The sequence below is a fragment of the Oryctolagus cuniculus genome, chromosome 1 (genome assembly GCF_964237555.1).
Source record: "Oryctolagus cuniculus chromosome 1, mOryCun1.1, whole genome shotgun sequence".
Taxonomy (NCBI): Eukaryota; Metazoa; Chordata; class Mammalia; order Lagomorpha; family Leporidae; genus Oryctolagus; species Oryctolagus cuniculus.
In genome coordinates this window covers 166,158,590-166,174,563 of record NC_091432.1, presented here as the reverse complement: position 1 = coordinate 166,174,563, position 15,974 = coordinate 166,158,590, and the positions used below count along the sequence as shown (strand labels likewise).

Genomic DNA, 15,974 nt, shown 5'->3' with positions numbered 1-15,974 from the left:
TGGAGGATTAGCCTATTGAGCCGAGGCGCCGGCCGGAAGTTCAAGATTAAGTTAAAGTTAAAGCAATGCTGGTTTGATTGCAGCATACTGGGATGTCTTCTGAGTGGGTACCCAATGCCAAGAGAACTTCCCTTATAGATTCTGCGTGTCAAAACCCCTGGGCATTTCTTCCGGGCATTGTATCAATTAGCTGATTGACATGGCACATGCTCAAGTTTGAGGTTCCATATAGTTCTCAAAGGCTACAACTGGGGTTCTCACTGACTCTCTGTTGTAATAGGCCACAGCAGGGAAAGATCCCAGAGCTTCATCTGAAGCCCCATTTTCATATTTGGTAATGTTGGAAGAGGGCTCCTTTTAGGTGAAGGCCAAATGTATTCATTCCTGCCTTGGAGAAGCACCTTGGTCAGTTAGACTCACAAGTAGGTATAGGATCCTGCATTTGTAGGATCAGATCAGTTTCATTCTCAATATGGTGATGTAGCAGGTGCCCAGAGACCTAGGCCTGATCTTCAGTGAGAACAGCAAGAGGCTTGTGCTGTGCCCTTCTCAGTCAGCTGACTGAAGATCTGTCACCTGATTCTCATCCCCCATGAGTGAAAAACACTAACCCAGAGACCTTCCCTCAGATGCAAACAGCACAGGCCTGACTACACGGTGTACAGGCAGGGAACTGGCAGGGCTTGACCACACCTAGGAAAGGAACTGGCAATAGCAGCCTGGAGCTTGCCCATGTGAGCTCTGGAGTCAGCCGCAGAGCTCTCTCCACCAAGGAAGCTGTTCTATCGAGAAAACAAAAGCTGTGTATACCTAAGAAGGAGAGAACAGTTCCCTGCAAACCACCCAGAGAAAAACAAACAAGCCCCTAAAATATGCTTGCTGTCAGCCTTCAGAGTCTTAAAAGATGCGGGCTTCACTTGGGCACAGTCTCACGGTTCTTTTCCCTTGCTTTCAGCACCCATTTTCTCCAGCAATCATTCAAGCCGAAGCGGAACAGCTGCTGGGGCCGTGCCACCCCCACATCCTGTCAGTCACCCTTCTCCAGGACATAATGTACAGGGGAGCCCCCACAACCCCTCCTCCCAGTTACCTCCACTCACAGCTGTGGACACAGGAGCTGAGAGGTAAGGCCATCTGTCTCTCTCTCGTAATAGGTGTCGCCGCCAAGCCTCCCTCCACGGAGAAGTGCTTTGACAGTTGCTGCATTTTATTAATAATCCATCGGTGGGTTGAGTTACCCGAAGGTGACATTTTGAAAGTAACATACACAAAGCACATGGACCAAATATCTCATTATCTGTTATATTTTTGCCATGCGAAAACAAATGAAATGATATTGGCAACAGCCAACTGGAGTGTCAGGTGCTGGAATCATGTATTGTATCACCCTGTCTTTCCCACTGTTCCTCTGTTTCGGGGACTCAGGTTTAAGGTAATGCAAGTGTGGGTTGAATTGCTTTCCATGTGTAAGATGAAGCCCTTGTCACATAGCACGTATTGTTGGCTTGGGGCAAAGCTTCAAAGGACACATGTTGGTACCTGGACAAGGAGATCTTCACTGAATACTTTATATTGGTATTACTTTATGGTATTTTTTTCTTATAGATTCTCCATTGACTTTAAAGGCTTTTGGGAACCTTTCTTGTATTTCTGCTCCCTAATATCATGTGTGTTTTTGTGGATCACAACCCAAAATAAGCATTTGCATCTCTTGTGTTCCCCATCTCCTGCCACGTTTTGGAGAGCAGGCACTGCTGAACTTCTCTTGCCCAGTGGTAAGATGTGAGGCCGTGTCAGCATAGGGCACTGTAGCAGGAGACTGGGCACCTCAGTCCCTCTCTCTGCACTGCCCGATCCTCCAGTGATGTGCACAGAGTGCCCACACCTGTGCCACCCCTTTCCAGTTGTCAACTGGCTTGAGTTGATCTACTAAGGTGTGACTCTCAGGTATTCAGAAGGGAGAAAAGGTTCTTTAAGGAAGCCCTGTACAATCTTGAAGTGGTTGCATTTGGTGAACAAAATGATGTGTTGAACAGGTAGCAGAATTAAACATTTTGAATCTCGGATTTTACCATCAGTCTGAGGTTCCATTGTTCTTGGTCTAATTTCTGAATTTAGTTTGTATTTTAAGTCTGATATCTTATGGTTTATACCTACTTCCCTATTTATTCAGTCTTTTGTTTAATGAACTTCAATTGATTTTTGGATGCTTGCCATTGTAACTGGAGTGAGGTACAACCTTATTGTGGTTTTTATTTGCATTTCCTTTATGGCTAGTGATAGTGAGCATTTTTTCATGTATCTGTTGGACATTTGAATTTCCTCTTTTAAAAAATGCCTGCTGAAGTCCTTTGCCCATTTCTTAACTAAATTGTTTATTTTGTTGTTGAGTTTCTTGAGCTCTTCATGGATCCTGGATATTAATCCTTTATCAGTTGCATAGTTTGCAGATATTTTCTCCCATTCTGTCACTTGTCTCTTAACTTTGTTGAGTGTTCCCTTTGCCATGCAGAAGCTTCTTTGCTTGATGTAATCCCATTTGTCTATTTTTTATTTTATTGCCTGTGCTTCTAGTATCTTTTCCAAGAAGTCTTTCCCTGTGCCAAAATCTTGCAGGGTTTCCCCAATGTTTTACTCTAGTAATTTTATAGTATTGAGTCATATATTTAGAGCCTTGATCCATTTGGTGTTGATTTTTGTTTAAGGTATAAGGTAGGGGTCTTTCATGCTTCTGCCCATGTAGATTCAGTTTTCCCAGCATCATTTGTTGAAGAGACTGTTCCTTCTCCTGAGAAGATTAGTTTCTTGTGGATGCATGGATTTTTCACACTAGCTAAGATATGGAATCAACCCAGATGTGCATTAACTGATGACTAGATAAAGAAAATGTGGTATATATACTCTATAGAATACTACTCAGCCATAAACAAGAATGAAATCTTGTCTTTTCCAACAAAATGTATGCAACTGAAAACCATCATGGTTAATAAAATAATCCAGTCCCCAAAAGACAAGTATCATATATTTTCTCTGAAGTTTGGAAGTTAATATAGAATAAAAAAAAGTGTAGGAATGAAATAGATATCTTGTGATATGATTATTGTCTTTAGCCCTTGTTTATACTCCTGTGTTACTGTGGTCTTCCTACTTTTTACTTGTTAAGTATTATAGTTAGTAATGAATTAAACCTATGATTATGGAGTGCATTGAAATTTTGTCTTTGTAAAAATTTTTAAAAGGAGAAGGATTGAGGGAAAGAGAATAGTAGGAAGGGAAGTATGGTTTATCTTCATCGAACTGTACCTTTTTTTTTTTTTTTTTTGGACAGGCAGAGTGGACAGTGAGAGAGAGAGACAGAGAGAAAGGTCTTCCTTTGCCGTTGGGTCACCCTCCAATGGCCGCCGTGGCCGGCGCACTGTGGCCGGCGTGCTGCGGCTGGCGCACCACGCTGATCCGATGGCAGGAGCCAGGTACTTCTCCTGGTCTCCCATGGGGTGCAGGGCCCAAGAACCTGGGCCATCCTCCACTGCACTCCCTGGCCACAGCAGAGAGCTGGCCTGGAAGAGGGGCAACCGGACAGAATCCGGCGCCCCGACTGGGACTAGAACCTTGTGTGCCAGCGCCGCAAGGCGGAGGATTAGCCTAGTGAGCCGTGGTGCTGGCCTCGAACTGTACCTTTGAAATGCATGAAATCTGTTCTCCTCATATTAATTTTTTTAAAAGAGCCTCAATTGAGTACCTGCTATGCTTCAGATGATGTAGTGGGTATAGATGATAGAAAGATTATTAAAATTTGCTCCTGTCTTTATAGGTATTAGTAATGAGGATAGATGTGTAAAGAAAGCATAAAAGACAGTTTGGAAACATGATAAAATACGGATACCACAGCAGCTTAAAGAGGATGTCCCTAACTCTGCCTCAGGTGGGACGGAAAAGACAGACCTGATGACCTAGGCATTGAAAGAATAAAGCCTTTTTCAGGTGGATACATGGGAACAGCATCCCACACAGCCCAAACATGTGAGAGAGAAAGAAGATACACACACAAAGCATGTGGCTGATGGAGTCCAGATGGTAGGGGGTTAGCACGTATATATCCTTGTATTTTGTGTCCAAGGAATTTTCCCCTCATCCAACTGGAAATAAAGCACTATTGTGAGCTGTTAGGAGAGAGACATAATCAGATGGATACTGTCAAGAGGGAACTCAGAGAACAAGATACTAGAATAATTCAGGCTGAAGTGAGAGATGGAAAGACACAGAGGGATCTTTATGAGAAATATGGAGACTTGAAGCAAGACAAAGCAGTAAGGATGGAGAATGCACTCAAAAACTTTAGGAGGCAGAGTCACTTGTTATTAATAGGAGTAAGGAGAAGAGGTCAGAATTCCTTCCTGAGTTTCACAACTGGATGGAAAACTGCACAGCTGACAGAAATGGAAAATACAGGAAGATCATGGTAGTATGGTGTGACAGAAGATGAAACAATAAATTGGCTTTAGGAGTTTGAGTTTTAGAAGGTTGTAAAAGATCCACGTGACAATGTCTGATAGGCAGTTTGAACCAGGAATCACCAGATCAGACTTACTGTAACAGTTTCAGGTCCCTGGTGAAGTGTAAACAACCATTAGCCTCCTACCACAGGCCCCATCAGTAAAGCAGTATGAATGTAACCACCCATTAAGTTCATAAACACTGGAGATAGAAAAACTGTTTTGCCAGTTATTTGATATATTCCTATAAACTGGGATGATGAGTAATTCCTTTTAGCTTTTTTAAAGCAGTTTCCAGTTGGGTTTTAAGTGGTATTAGCCATGGGTGTTTCATCGTCTTGTTTCATTCTGCCTGGTTGAGAATCACATTCTACAGGTAGTGAGACTCAGACACAATGTGTGGGAACCTTCCCTTCTGCCCTGCATCTCCTTATCACTAGGTTATGACAACAGTTATCAAAGCATAAGAGAAATGCAGTCATGGTCTCTCCTTCTTATACAGAGCCTTTAAAAGAATATGTGTAGCAAAAGATTTTAGCCATTGTTCAAGTCAGAAACAGCAATCATCACAACCCAAACACCTGACTGAATCCCAGCTCTGGCAATGGCTAATTGTTTGGCTGTAGATTTGTTCCTTAGCTGCTCTTGCTGCTTGGGAGTTTGTTTCGCATTTTATTTTATTTAACGGTTTTTATTTTTTTAAAATACCCTCTTAGAAATGTCAAGAATAGTACAGCAAACACCTGTACACCCTGCACTCATATCCACCCTAGCCACTTTTTCTTCTTCTCTTCCATTCTATTCATCCCTGGTTTGGGAGGTTCTTTATGAGTTGGCTTGCCTGTTATTTCTGAGCCATTTGAAAAATACTTGCAGATATCATTGAACTTTACCCCTAATTACTAAAGTGGAATTCACCAAAGAACAGTCTCCTACACAAACCCAATGTAATAATCACACTTAAGACTTTTAACATTGATATAATGCTATTATCAGTCAGTATTAAGATTTCCCTAATTTTGTGAATAATATCCATTAGAGCTGGAGTGGTGGTGTTTTCTTTCCTTTTTATACTTTAGAAACTAACAAGGATCACTCAATGCATTTAACTGTCATGGCTTTTTAGTTTTCTTGAGTATAACAAGGTTGCCTAATTTTTGTCTTAGTTTTTTATTTTATTGCCTTATAGTATACTGACGGTTTTTGAAGATCTTGGGACATTTATCTTGCACAGTGTTCCGTTGTTTGGATTTATCAGATTCACTGTAAACACCTCTGGCTGAGTACTGCATAGGTGATCTGGTGCAGTATTCCTTTGCTGTTTTCACACTTGGTTTGTGCATCCCGAGGTTTTTGAATTAAATGAGGCAAAACAGGTAAAGGGCCTAGCATGTTCTATGGCATGGAGGGAGCATTCAGTAGCCATGGATGCTAACACAGAGATTTGGGTTTGAAAGCCAGAGGATGTTGTTAAAGGATCATAGAGGATGTCGTTAAAGGATCACTGAAAATGTAAATAATCATGGAAGGGGAAATGGAGAAGGAAGGGGAAGGAGACGATACTTTCTGTGGAAGAGTGAATGAAGAAGACTTTTGCACTCTTGTGGTTTCGCCTCGCTGCTGTGTTCTTCCCACAGGATGTGTGCCCTGTCCCCGGGCCAGCCTCTCGGAGTGGGCAAGTGTGATGTGGGGTTATCACTTCCCATCAGATCTGGAGAGGGGATGACATGAAACAGTGCCGAGTTATTCACTGTGTTTGCATTCGTGTCCGCCATAAAAACACGGAAAGGAAATGTGCTTACCTTCCGCTTTGGGTTTATATATCTCTGCCTCTGTTTGCCTGGGAAATCCCCCAGTAAAAACTTCAGCAGTTTTCTTAACGGAAATAGGTTTATCACACTTTGCGATTTTTAGTGGGAAACTGGCATCTTTTCCTGCTCTGTGGGCATTGATTCATCATTTGCTTGGCTTTGACTTGTTAATAAAATGGGCTGAGTCACTGTCAGAAGTCAGGAAAGGTCCACCACATCTACCCAGCTAGTGCTGGGTCTTTGATCCTTCCCATCATAAAACAGAATAAAAGCAAATTCTCTCAGTTTGATGAGGTCCCATTTTTATTTTGAAATACTATCTGAATGACACATCATTTCAGCGATTTAACCAGCACCGCATCGCATCACCTAATGTTGATTTAAACTTCTTATGGGAAATGGCCTTTTACTGTACGAAGCTGGATGAGCCAAGGGTACTTTATGTTTATGACAGTGGCTTCTTCCCGTGAGAGGAACTCAGTGTCTCTGGAAATGTTAATCCGTTGGGTTTCATAGTATGTCTGTGAGACCAGAAAAAACAAACATATTGATGAGAGTCCCATTTTGAAACAGAAATATTGCAACCCCAAGAAAAGTCAGCTAGATTTGTGGCATTCATCTGTGCAAGAGAATGCCAGCTGCTGCTCTTCCTTCCGTACACAAACAGGGTGGGCTCTGCAGTCCAGTGACTGCGTTTAGAAGACCTGTACATTGACCACAGTGGAGCAACTTAAAACGGGCTTTTCATGAGTCTCATTTCTGAGCCAGCGAACACCTGAGAAGAAGAAAAGGAAGTGAAAATAGTATATATGTGTGTGCATATCATATCTACACATGAAGCAAGAATGGCAAAATCTTAGAAACTATTAAATCTTAAAATGAAAAAAAGTCCCTGCCCTCCTCAAAAAAATGTGGTCTTTGGGGCAGTATACAATCTAGTATATGAATCAGTGGCAAAATATATTGGGAATAATTGTTTTTGAGAAATGAGTTGGAGTACCTTTACCACGTAAGGAATGCCAGCTTCTAATGTCCTTACCAATGTTGGGAAACCTTCCTATTCTTAACACTTCAGTATTTTTTCAGCTGTAATATTGCTAGAATTCTAGGCTCTTTGACATCCATGTGGTCTCTCCATGCCTGTCAACAGCACTGACTTTTGTAGGCATCATTTTCTAGTTCATCATTGGGAACATTGCTAGCCTGGATGCTAAGGGCTACAGGTAGCAACCATTTTCGATTTAGTGGCATGGAATTCAGTCATGGGCTTCCGTTCTACTGAAGTCAGCTGCTCACTGACTTCTGACTTTGTGTGTTTCTTCATCTTAATTCAGGCTTTGCTTCTACTTAAGGACTTCTTTTCCTGTCTTTGACTCATGTTACACAGTCTTGGGAAGCCTTCTCAATGCTCAGACACATCTCCCTGTTGAATTCCTTGATTCCTATACCTGATTTATGTCATCTCACTAATTGGAGTTTCCTTATAACTCTCAGAGTGCTCTTGCAGTGAATTACACCGTGGTAAGTGTTGAGGAAAGTTTGATAAGGGGCAAAGACCAATGAAAGGTCATTGTCAACTCCCACCATGCAGGTCGGAGGTGTCTAGAAAGAAACAGTTCTTCTGATTTGTTGGAAGGGAGGGCAGTTGCCCTGGTCCACAATGATCCCACCACCTTATGTAATCTGCACACTTTGGTTCAATACCTAATTGTTCTGATACATAAATTCATGCATGTACACTCAGATGTGCTACTAGGCATCCCTCACCACCACCCATTGCTAATGTTGCCTACACCATTTTCTTGTGGTCTTGAATGCTACAATCCTGATACTTACCATTCTCTCTTATTTTCATGTATAGATTCTGAACAACTCAGAAATAGTCCTACTGCTTTATAGCTCTTCCCACCACCAGGATGCTTTGAGCAGTCAGGGCCATTGATATATTCACCCACTCAGCTTTTTCATGGACACATACACACACACATAATCTTCCCCATTTTTTTAATCTCCTAATATGTATGCAATAACCATAAGTATCATGTAAGTATTAGCCCTTACAAAAATCAGTTCCATCATTAGGTGTTATTTGTCTGTTGAGTCGTTCACTTGGCTGGTATTTATGTATCAGGCAATAGGCTGGGCTTTGAGGATGTAGTTAGCAAACAAGATGAACAGGAGCCCTGCCCAGAGCCTCCTGTCTAATAGGAAACAACCAAGTCAAAAGGGAATCATAGTTGATAGTAGTGTGAAGGGTGATACCAGGGGCTGCAGAGGCAGACAGAAAGAATACTTAGCCCACAATTAAGAAAGGGAAAGGACAGAAATTCAGGAAGAAACTTCTGAAAGCAGAAGGTCTGTAGTGAAGAAAGTTACGTAGGGGCTGGTGCTCTGGTGCAGCAGGTTAACGCCCTGGCCTGAAGCTCCGGCATTCCATATGGGTGCCAGTTCGAGACCCAGCTGCTCCACTTCCAATCCAGCTCTCTGCTATAGCCTGGAAAAGCAGTAGAAGATGGCCCAAGCCCTTGGGCCCCTGCACCTGCATGGGAGACCCAGAAGAAGCTCCTGGCTCCTGGCATCGGATCGGCACAGCTCTGGCCGTTGCAACTAATCGGGGAGTGAACCATCGGATGGAAGACTGCTCTCTCTCTCTGCCTCTCCTCTCTCTGTGTAACTCTGACTTGCAAATAAATAATTAAATCTTTTTTAAAAAAGAAAGTTATGTAAAAGAAAGGTTGCATCCAAAAGCTAAAAGGAATGAGAGCAGGTGAAGAGGGAGTTTAATGGATAAATGAGAGAGTAACTTTATACTCCTCATTAAAAGTTTGAGCTTTGTCTTCAGGGCAAGAAGTTATATTTGGCCAAAATGTCTGTAACCCAAATGCCTTTCATGTCTGTTGTTCACCCACAAAGAGTTACCCATTCATTCTGACCCTCACAGAAGAAGAAATAGAAAAATGGTTCATCTGGTCTTCAGCAACTAAAGGCTATCCTTTGTCCTTCCCAGACTGGTGAGGCAGCGCAGTGAGACTTATGTTATTTTCCTGTTCAGTATAAATTGAAAGTACAGTTTTGTTCCTTAACAATGCCAAGCTTGTTTTTGTATAGTCATGGTTTACCAGAGCTGTGATGAGTCATTAAATGTCAAAAAGAGTTACCTCTATGCTAAGTAATACACTTTTGGAAATAGCAGCAGTACGTTGGCCTCCCTTGTGTCTGTTACATCAGAAAAATTGTGGAGGTGGCTAGGATTATTCACATGGCTATGTCACCATATAGGTGCACTTTTTCCTGTGAGCTCCATGCTGGGGGGAACTGGACAAGTGTCATAGATACTTTATTACCTCTGTATTAACTTAGAGGTCATCATATAAACACAAGCAGTAAATAAAATTGATCAGTCTTGATCATTGCAATAATTGAGAACAGTCATAGTGAAAACAAGGATGTGAGCCTCAAGAGCCATTGTTATCAGCCCGCATGTTCACATCCACGTCTGCTTACTGCGTTAGGTGAGCACAAGCATTGTTCTTTTATTGCTGGTGGTGGTTGGAGGTCACAACACTTTCTGTTAAGAAGTCAAACTGATGTCCCCAGTAAGCATCTTGTGAAAGGATCCATTTCATTCTAGAAATGTGGCTTCAGTTGACATTCTGGATTAATAGATGTAGGATACAAAAATCTCTCTTCCCCAATGCACACACTCACACACACACACACACAGCTTGAGAATTTTGCTGAATATGGTAAAAGTTGTTCCTGATGTCAATGCTGTGATCCACACAGAGGCAGAAAATCCCCTTATTCTAGCCCTTGACATGCAGCTTCTTAAAATTATATTTGTTAAATGCATAGATGTGAAATAATAAATCCGTTTCCTTTATTAATAAAAAAAATTTTTAAAAGAGGCAGAGAGAGTGACAGAAAGAGAACTCCCATCCACTGACTCACTCCCCAGATGCCCTCAATAGCTGGGACTGGGACAGGCCAAAACTGAGAGCCAGAAACTTAATCCAGGTCTCCCATGTAGATGGCAGTGTCCCAAGTACTTGAGCCATCACCTGTTGCCTCTCAAGATGTGCATTAGCAGAACAGAATCAAGTGGAGCCGGGAACCCATTCGCTCTGATATGAGATGCAAGCAACCCAATCAAAGTCTTTACTGCTATGCCAAATGTCTTCCCCATATTCTCTTTTTATCCATAAAAATCCAGTTGAAAATAAGTGTAACAACTTATTTATAAGTTGGTAACAAACAAGCCTTCTCAAATGACTGGGAAATGTGTGACCATTATTCAATGTGGTAGCCAGAGCCACATGTGACTGCTGAGCATTTGAAATGTGTCTAGTGTAACTTGAGATGTGCCATAAGTATGAAATACAAACCAGATTTTTGAGGCTTGCTCGAATCAAAAAAGAATCTAAAAATAATAGCTCATTGAAAATTTTTATTGATTTTACTTTGAAATAATATTTTAAATATGAATGTCTTAAAATGTATCAATTTTTTAAAAATGTTGGCAGCATTTTTCTACTTCATTTTTCTTAAATCTGTAGAAAGTTCTTGGTACTTCTCCATGTTCATTTCAGAGCAGAATGGCCCACCAGTCTTCAGACTTCTCAAATATTGATGATCTGTGACCACAACCTTGTTTCATCCTCTATGGAATGTATCAGTAGGGTCATTGGCCTTGGGAATCAAGCTTCTTCTCACAAAGATGGTCACCATATTAATAAGTTTTTCAATATGCCCCCCTCCCAGTTTCCTCTTAAGAATCATACATACACATACAAGGAAATTTATGGCATTGATTACTTTCTTCTGACTGATGCAGTGATTATAAATGGCTCCACTGGATTAAAAAAATCATAATAACGAAGCACTGTTAAATTGGCTTCCTCAGTCTTCTGTAATCTATTTCCAAATTAAATGTCCATGTGGTCTGCAAAACTTTAATTAATATAATTGTCATAGTCTAATACGTTTCGTGATAATAGAAGGAAATCGAGAGTTAAATGTGCAAGGCTATCTTCAAGATTTCTTAAAAATCTGAAAGGCATAGGAATCAAGTTTGATTCCTTCCTTTCCCCAAATGCTGCCACATCTGCTGAATATGTAGCTTAGCCTTCCAAATACATTGCAAACCTAATCAATACTATGTCACTCTAGTTCTAGCCACCATCTCCTTGCATCTCCTCCTAACCGGTGTGTTCACATCCAGTAATGGCTATCCATAATCTTCCACCCTTACCCTAAAGCACACCCAATGCCTTTGCTCCACACAACAAGAACTGAGCTTTAAAATGTAAACCAAGTCATCTGTTTCCTAATTACAACCCTCCCTCCATCATACTTAGAATTAAATCCAAACTGCTTTTTGTGGTGTTTATCGTCCTTGAGGGCCTCAGCCAAATTCACCTACCATTGTTCCTCTTGTTTAGTCTGCTCCATCCACACTGGCCCCCTTACTCTTCTGGAAGACCCCCAACTCATCCTGCCTTTGCCCTTGCTGTTCCTGAAGCCTGAGAGGCACTTCCGTGAGAACCTTGTGTGACTTGTACTGTCATCTCTGGGATCTGCTCATTTGTTACCTCTTCCGTGAGGCCTCCCTGACCACTCTAGGATTTCGCTTTTCTGGTTTTACTATATTTATTAGCTCCACTTCTTCTTCATGACTTCTAGTTCTCTGAAATCACAGTCTGTTGATGGACTTTCTTACAGTACCCTACAGCGGAAGCCTCCCGAGACTTGTTCCCAGTCCTTGCTGCCCGCTCCCCAGGAATTCTGTGAAAGGAGTGAGTATAAAGGGAAGGGAGTACTACTACCATGGTTCTTTTCTTAGTTTCAGGACAGTATCCCTCAGCACATAGTTTCTGTTCCTCCACTTCCCTATTCTCATGGTCCCTTCATGAGAAAGCAGGAAACATGGATGGGAACGCACGTGGCACTCCATCCAGCAAAAAGCCTGATTTGTGGTTCCACTGGAGTTATTTTCCAGGTTTTTCACTTTAGATAATTAGCAATCATGCATCAATATCCAAGTTTTAGGGTGTCTGTAAAAGGAACGCTTTTTTTTTTTTTTCAAGTGCCAAAGAAGTAATTTGGCCTCTGAATGCCAAATCAGCCATCTTTATGCTGTTATGCTGTTCCCACATTGCAAACAAATCCCCCTCCTGGTAAGCCCAAGTTGATGTTTTTTTAGTCCCCTTGGATTTTCAGTCATGAAAGTGAGTCATGACAGTAACAAAGAAGGCTTTGGGATAAAATAGAATTGCTTTTCTTAAAACCTCTACTTTAGTGCATTAGCGTGAAGCAACAATGGAGTTCCAACTAAGCCATGGTATTATTCAAATGTGTCCATGGGTCCTTTTTATGTTTTCTCTGAAACAGCAGGTCGTTTGGAGCCAGAGCTCCCACAGACAGGCTGTGCACGGCAAAGGCTCTAGTTAATGTCTTAATGTACTCTAGAAAAATCATGGTCTCTCTGCCTCCCAAGTCAGGACAGGAGACTTGAAGGCTCAGAGACTGTCTTGTTTAGGTGAAGAACTGTTAATTACTGATGAGGAGCCCAGTAAGGTGAACAGACACCAAGAGACAAAGTTCTTTGAATGAGTCTTTTTGCTTCTTTTTTCTGTGAAATTGCCTTTGGATGCTTTTCTGTTGAGTTGCAAGGAGAAAAATATGTCTTTGTTGCAGCCATGTTTCTCTGGGTACAGGTTTGGGTCATCCTCTTGAATAGATATTGTCCCCACAGAAACTGTAGCTCTGGACAAAAGGTTATTGACTATTTACACTAACTGAAGAAATGTCTTTTTCCACCTGGGTGCAAGAATTGATTCTGTGTTGGGAGAGAAGCACAAAGAGCCAGGGGTTTGTTGACCAGAGCCATTCTTCAACTGCAATGGCCCACATTTGTTAACTACTGATCATTGCATTGGTACTGCATGACGTGCTGGAGATACAAAATGGTAGGAAACAGCTGATGATTTATTCTCTTTCCATCTGAAGGAGCCAAGAGTCCTTCTCTAATTGTGGATTTTTAAACTATACAGTGTTTCCTCTCATTGAAATGTTGTCAAATGTTGGATTCCTTTGTGGCTGTTAGAATAGTGACCTGACATCCTATATATGAGAAAAATGCACATGTGAACAACACGTATTGTTTCTGACCAGACCAGACCAAGGTAGTTTCCTTTCACATTTGTGGATTGTATTGACTTTAAAGTCTCATGCGGCAACAGATTCCAAAGGCACCTGACCAGCCTAGGCAGAAGTATCATATTGGAAGTTTGTTCTCCAAGTTCTTCCAGTGTCTTCTAGAGAATTGTGTTTGCAGTTTGAAACCATGGAATAATCTTATGTTTTATATACCTAGGCCTTTTACATGTTTAGACAAAGATAGTGCTTGTCTTTTCTCATTTCTTATCTTGAATTTTTATTATACTCTGTTCTGAATGTTTTTGCTTTATCTGATGGATTCTTTTGCAAAACAGATTGAACACTATGTCTGACACCATGCTGAACAAGAGAAAGATTCTTCCCTTTGCCGCAGGACTGTGAGTTAATCCCCTCGATTTGACCTACTCAAAGCAGCCTAAGGGATGGTATCACTGCAGTTGTTTGATTTTTTTTCTCATAGCAGATTTTTTTTTATATCAAATGTCCAGGACCACTCTGGATAAATTTCCTCCTGGCTAGTGCTTTTTTAAAAAGGGAATTTGGCAGAATCAGACTTTTCTTTTCTCTTCTCATCATATCTGATTCTGAAATAGAGAAACAACTGAGTCGTAGCCAAGTCTGCAGTCAAGATATTCCAGAAGACTCCAGCTCCTCATCCTGTATAATTTATTTGTCTGACATCCCCTAGATGTTCTTCTTCTCTCCGTTTTCATGTCCACAGGGGAAATATTGCAATATCCTGGGCGCTATCTCAGCATTTACCAGAAACAGATACACAGGGGCTTTGGGCATGGATTGCTTTGTTTTCCTGACATACAGCTGGCGCTGCCCATGTCCAAGTGGAGAAACTCTGCTGCAGAACACCCTGTCCTCTGTCTTCCCACAAACACCCAGTATAAGACAGATCTCAGTCTCCTTCAGGAAGCCATGGTGATCATTGCCCTAACAGCCACCATCACAACCTTGATTTTGTGTGCGCCACACAACCTCTGGCAATCATTGTTGAGTCTTGGTCTTTCCAACCCGCTGAATTACTTGCAGTTAATATTGACCCAGCCTCCCAGAAGGAGACAGAAACAGCTTCCAGGGGGACAGATTTGGCCCTTTGACTGTTTGGGGACAGAGTCCTCAGACACATAGCTCTTGGCCAGCTTTGGTCCTGCCCAGATGGACAGTGTTGCAATTACCCACACTTCCCAGCGGCCGTTTCTTCATTACTGAAAGCTGGTCTTGATTGTCTCAGAAGCTGAATTCAATTTGCAGTTCCCCCAGTAACGTGCTGTGATTCATTTGGGGACAAATCTGGATTGAACTCAGTCCAAGTGTCTCTTTTGTGAGACAGAAGGGAAGTATAAGTAGATACTATAGTCACCCAGATGAGTCAGCCAGGAATTCATGAAGTGATTCATAAATCGTTATAAAGACCACTAAAGTCTACTAAAATGGAGCGCTGTCTGGCTATACAAAGTGGGGCATTATCATTGGGGGGTGTTTTTAGATGTTAAATCAGATGTGAAATCCTTAAAACTGTGCTTTTCTTCTTAGGTTTTGAAAAGGATTCCTTTCCCCCCCATCTCTGTGGTCGGCCAACTGCTAAAGCCATTTTTCATTGATTAGTTTTCACAGATGAATTTTAAAATCACCACAGATGATACCCTGCAATTCTTTGGGGAAATAAAAAATACCTCCCCAAATCCATTGCAGACCAGTTTGTATCCATTATTTCTACTCCCTGGCAGCAAATCAATAATATTTTTTGTGTGAATACAATGAAACAAGCTGTTCTAATGCATTCTTCCTTCTTTGGGAGGTCTATAACTATAGCCTGTGGAAGGGGGAGGTGGGGAAACTATGCAAAATACACACCAGCCCACATTTAATTTAACTGGCCATGTAAACACATACATTTTCAAAGTGTTAACCTGCAGAGCAATGCTAAAACACACAGTCCCACAGTGCTAGCTGGGACTACTTACACGTACAGCACAAATGAAGAAGAGGAAAAAACACGACTCCCATTTGACTTGTAACACACACAGTGGTCATTTGTTTAAAGAAATAAACATATAAGTTGGTATAGAAATACTTGGACTTTTAGACAGTAGAAGAAGCCCCACCCTGAAAGGAGTTATCCGGTTAGAAAGGCTCAAAGTTTATGCCCAGCCATGCATGAAGAACCCCAGGATAGGACTGAACAAGCTCACCAAAGCAAACTGGCAGCACTTGCATTGCCAGACGTTTTTCAAGGTGGAAGAGTGCTGAGATACCTTACTCCAGCCCACAGTGAGGGTTGCCATCTCAGAAGCCCTCCGGACTCCTCTGCTCTTCCTGCCTGGCCACTATCCTCTGGCTTGCTCTGCCTCTGCACCAGACAGGTCTTGCTCACTGTATTGAGTTCAAGTGGTATCTGTGGTGTGTGGAGAGCTGGCTTGGTGATTTGGGGCAGGTCATTTCCCCTCTCTGGACCTCTTTTTTATTCTTAGCCTCGGTT

The 15,974-nt window shown here is 41.8% G+C and overlaps 1 protein-coding gene across 12 annotated transcripts in view; it reads left to right on the top strand.

Moving 5' to 3' along the window:
• Nucleotides 1–15,974, top strand: part of GLIS3 (GLIS family zinc finger 3) — a 797,279-nt gene that overhangs the window by 744,902 nt on the left and 36,403 nt on the right. For all 12 annotated transcript variants that reach the window (XR_011379800.1, XM_070051548.1, XM_070051509.1 and 9 more), the window contains one exon: nucleotides 956–1,124. Coding sequence is in view for 11 of the 12 variants with exons in the window: in XM_070051548.1 (XP_069907649.1) it covers nucleotides 956–1,124 (169 nt within the window). In the remaining variant the exon portion in view is untranslated. The remainder of the gene's footprint in view (nucleotides 1–955; nucleotides 1,125–15,974) is intronic.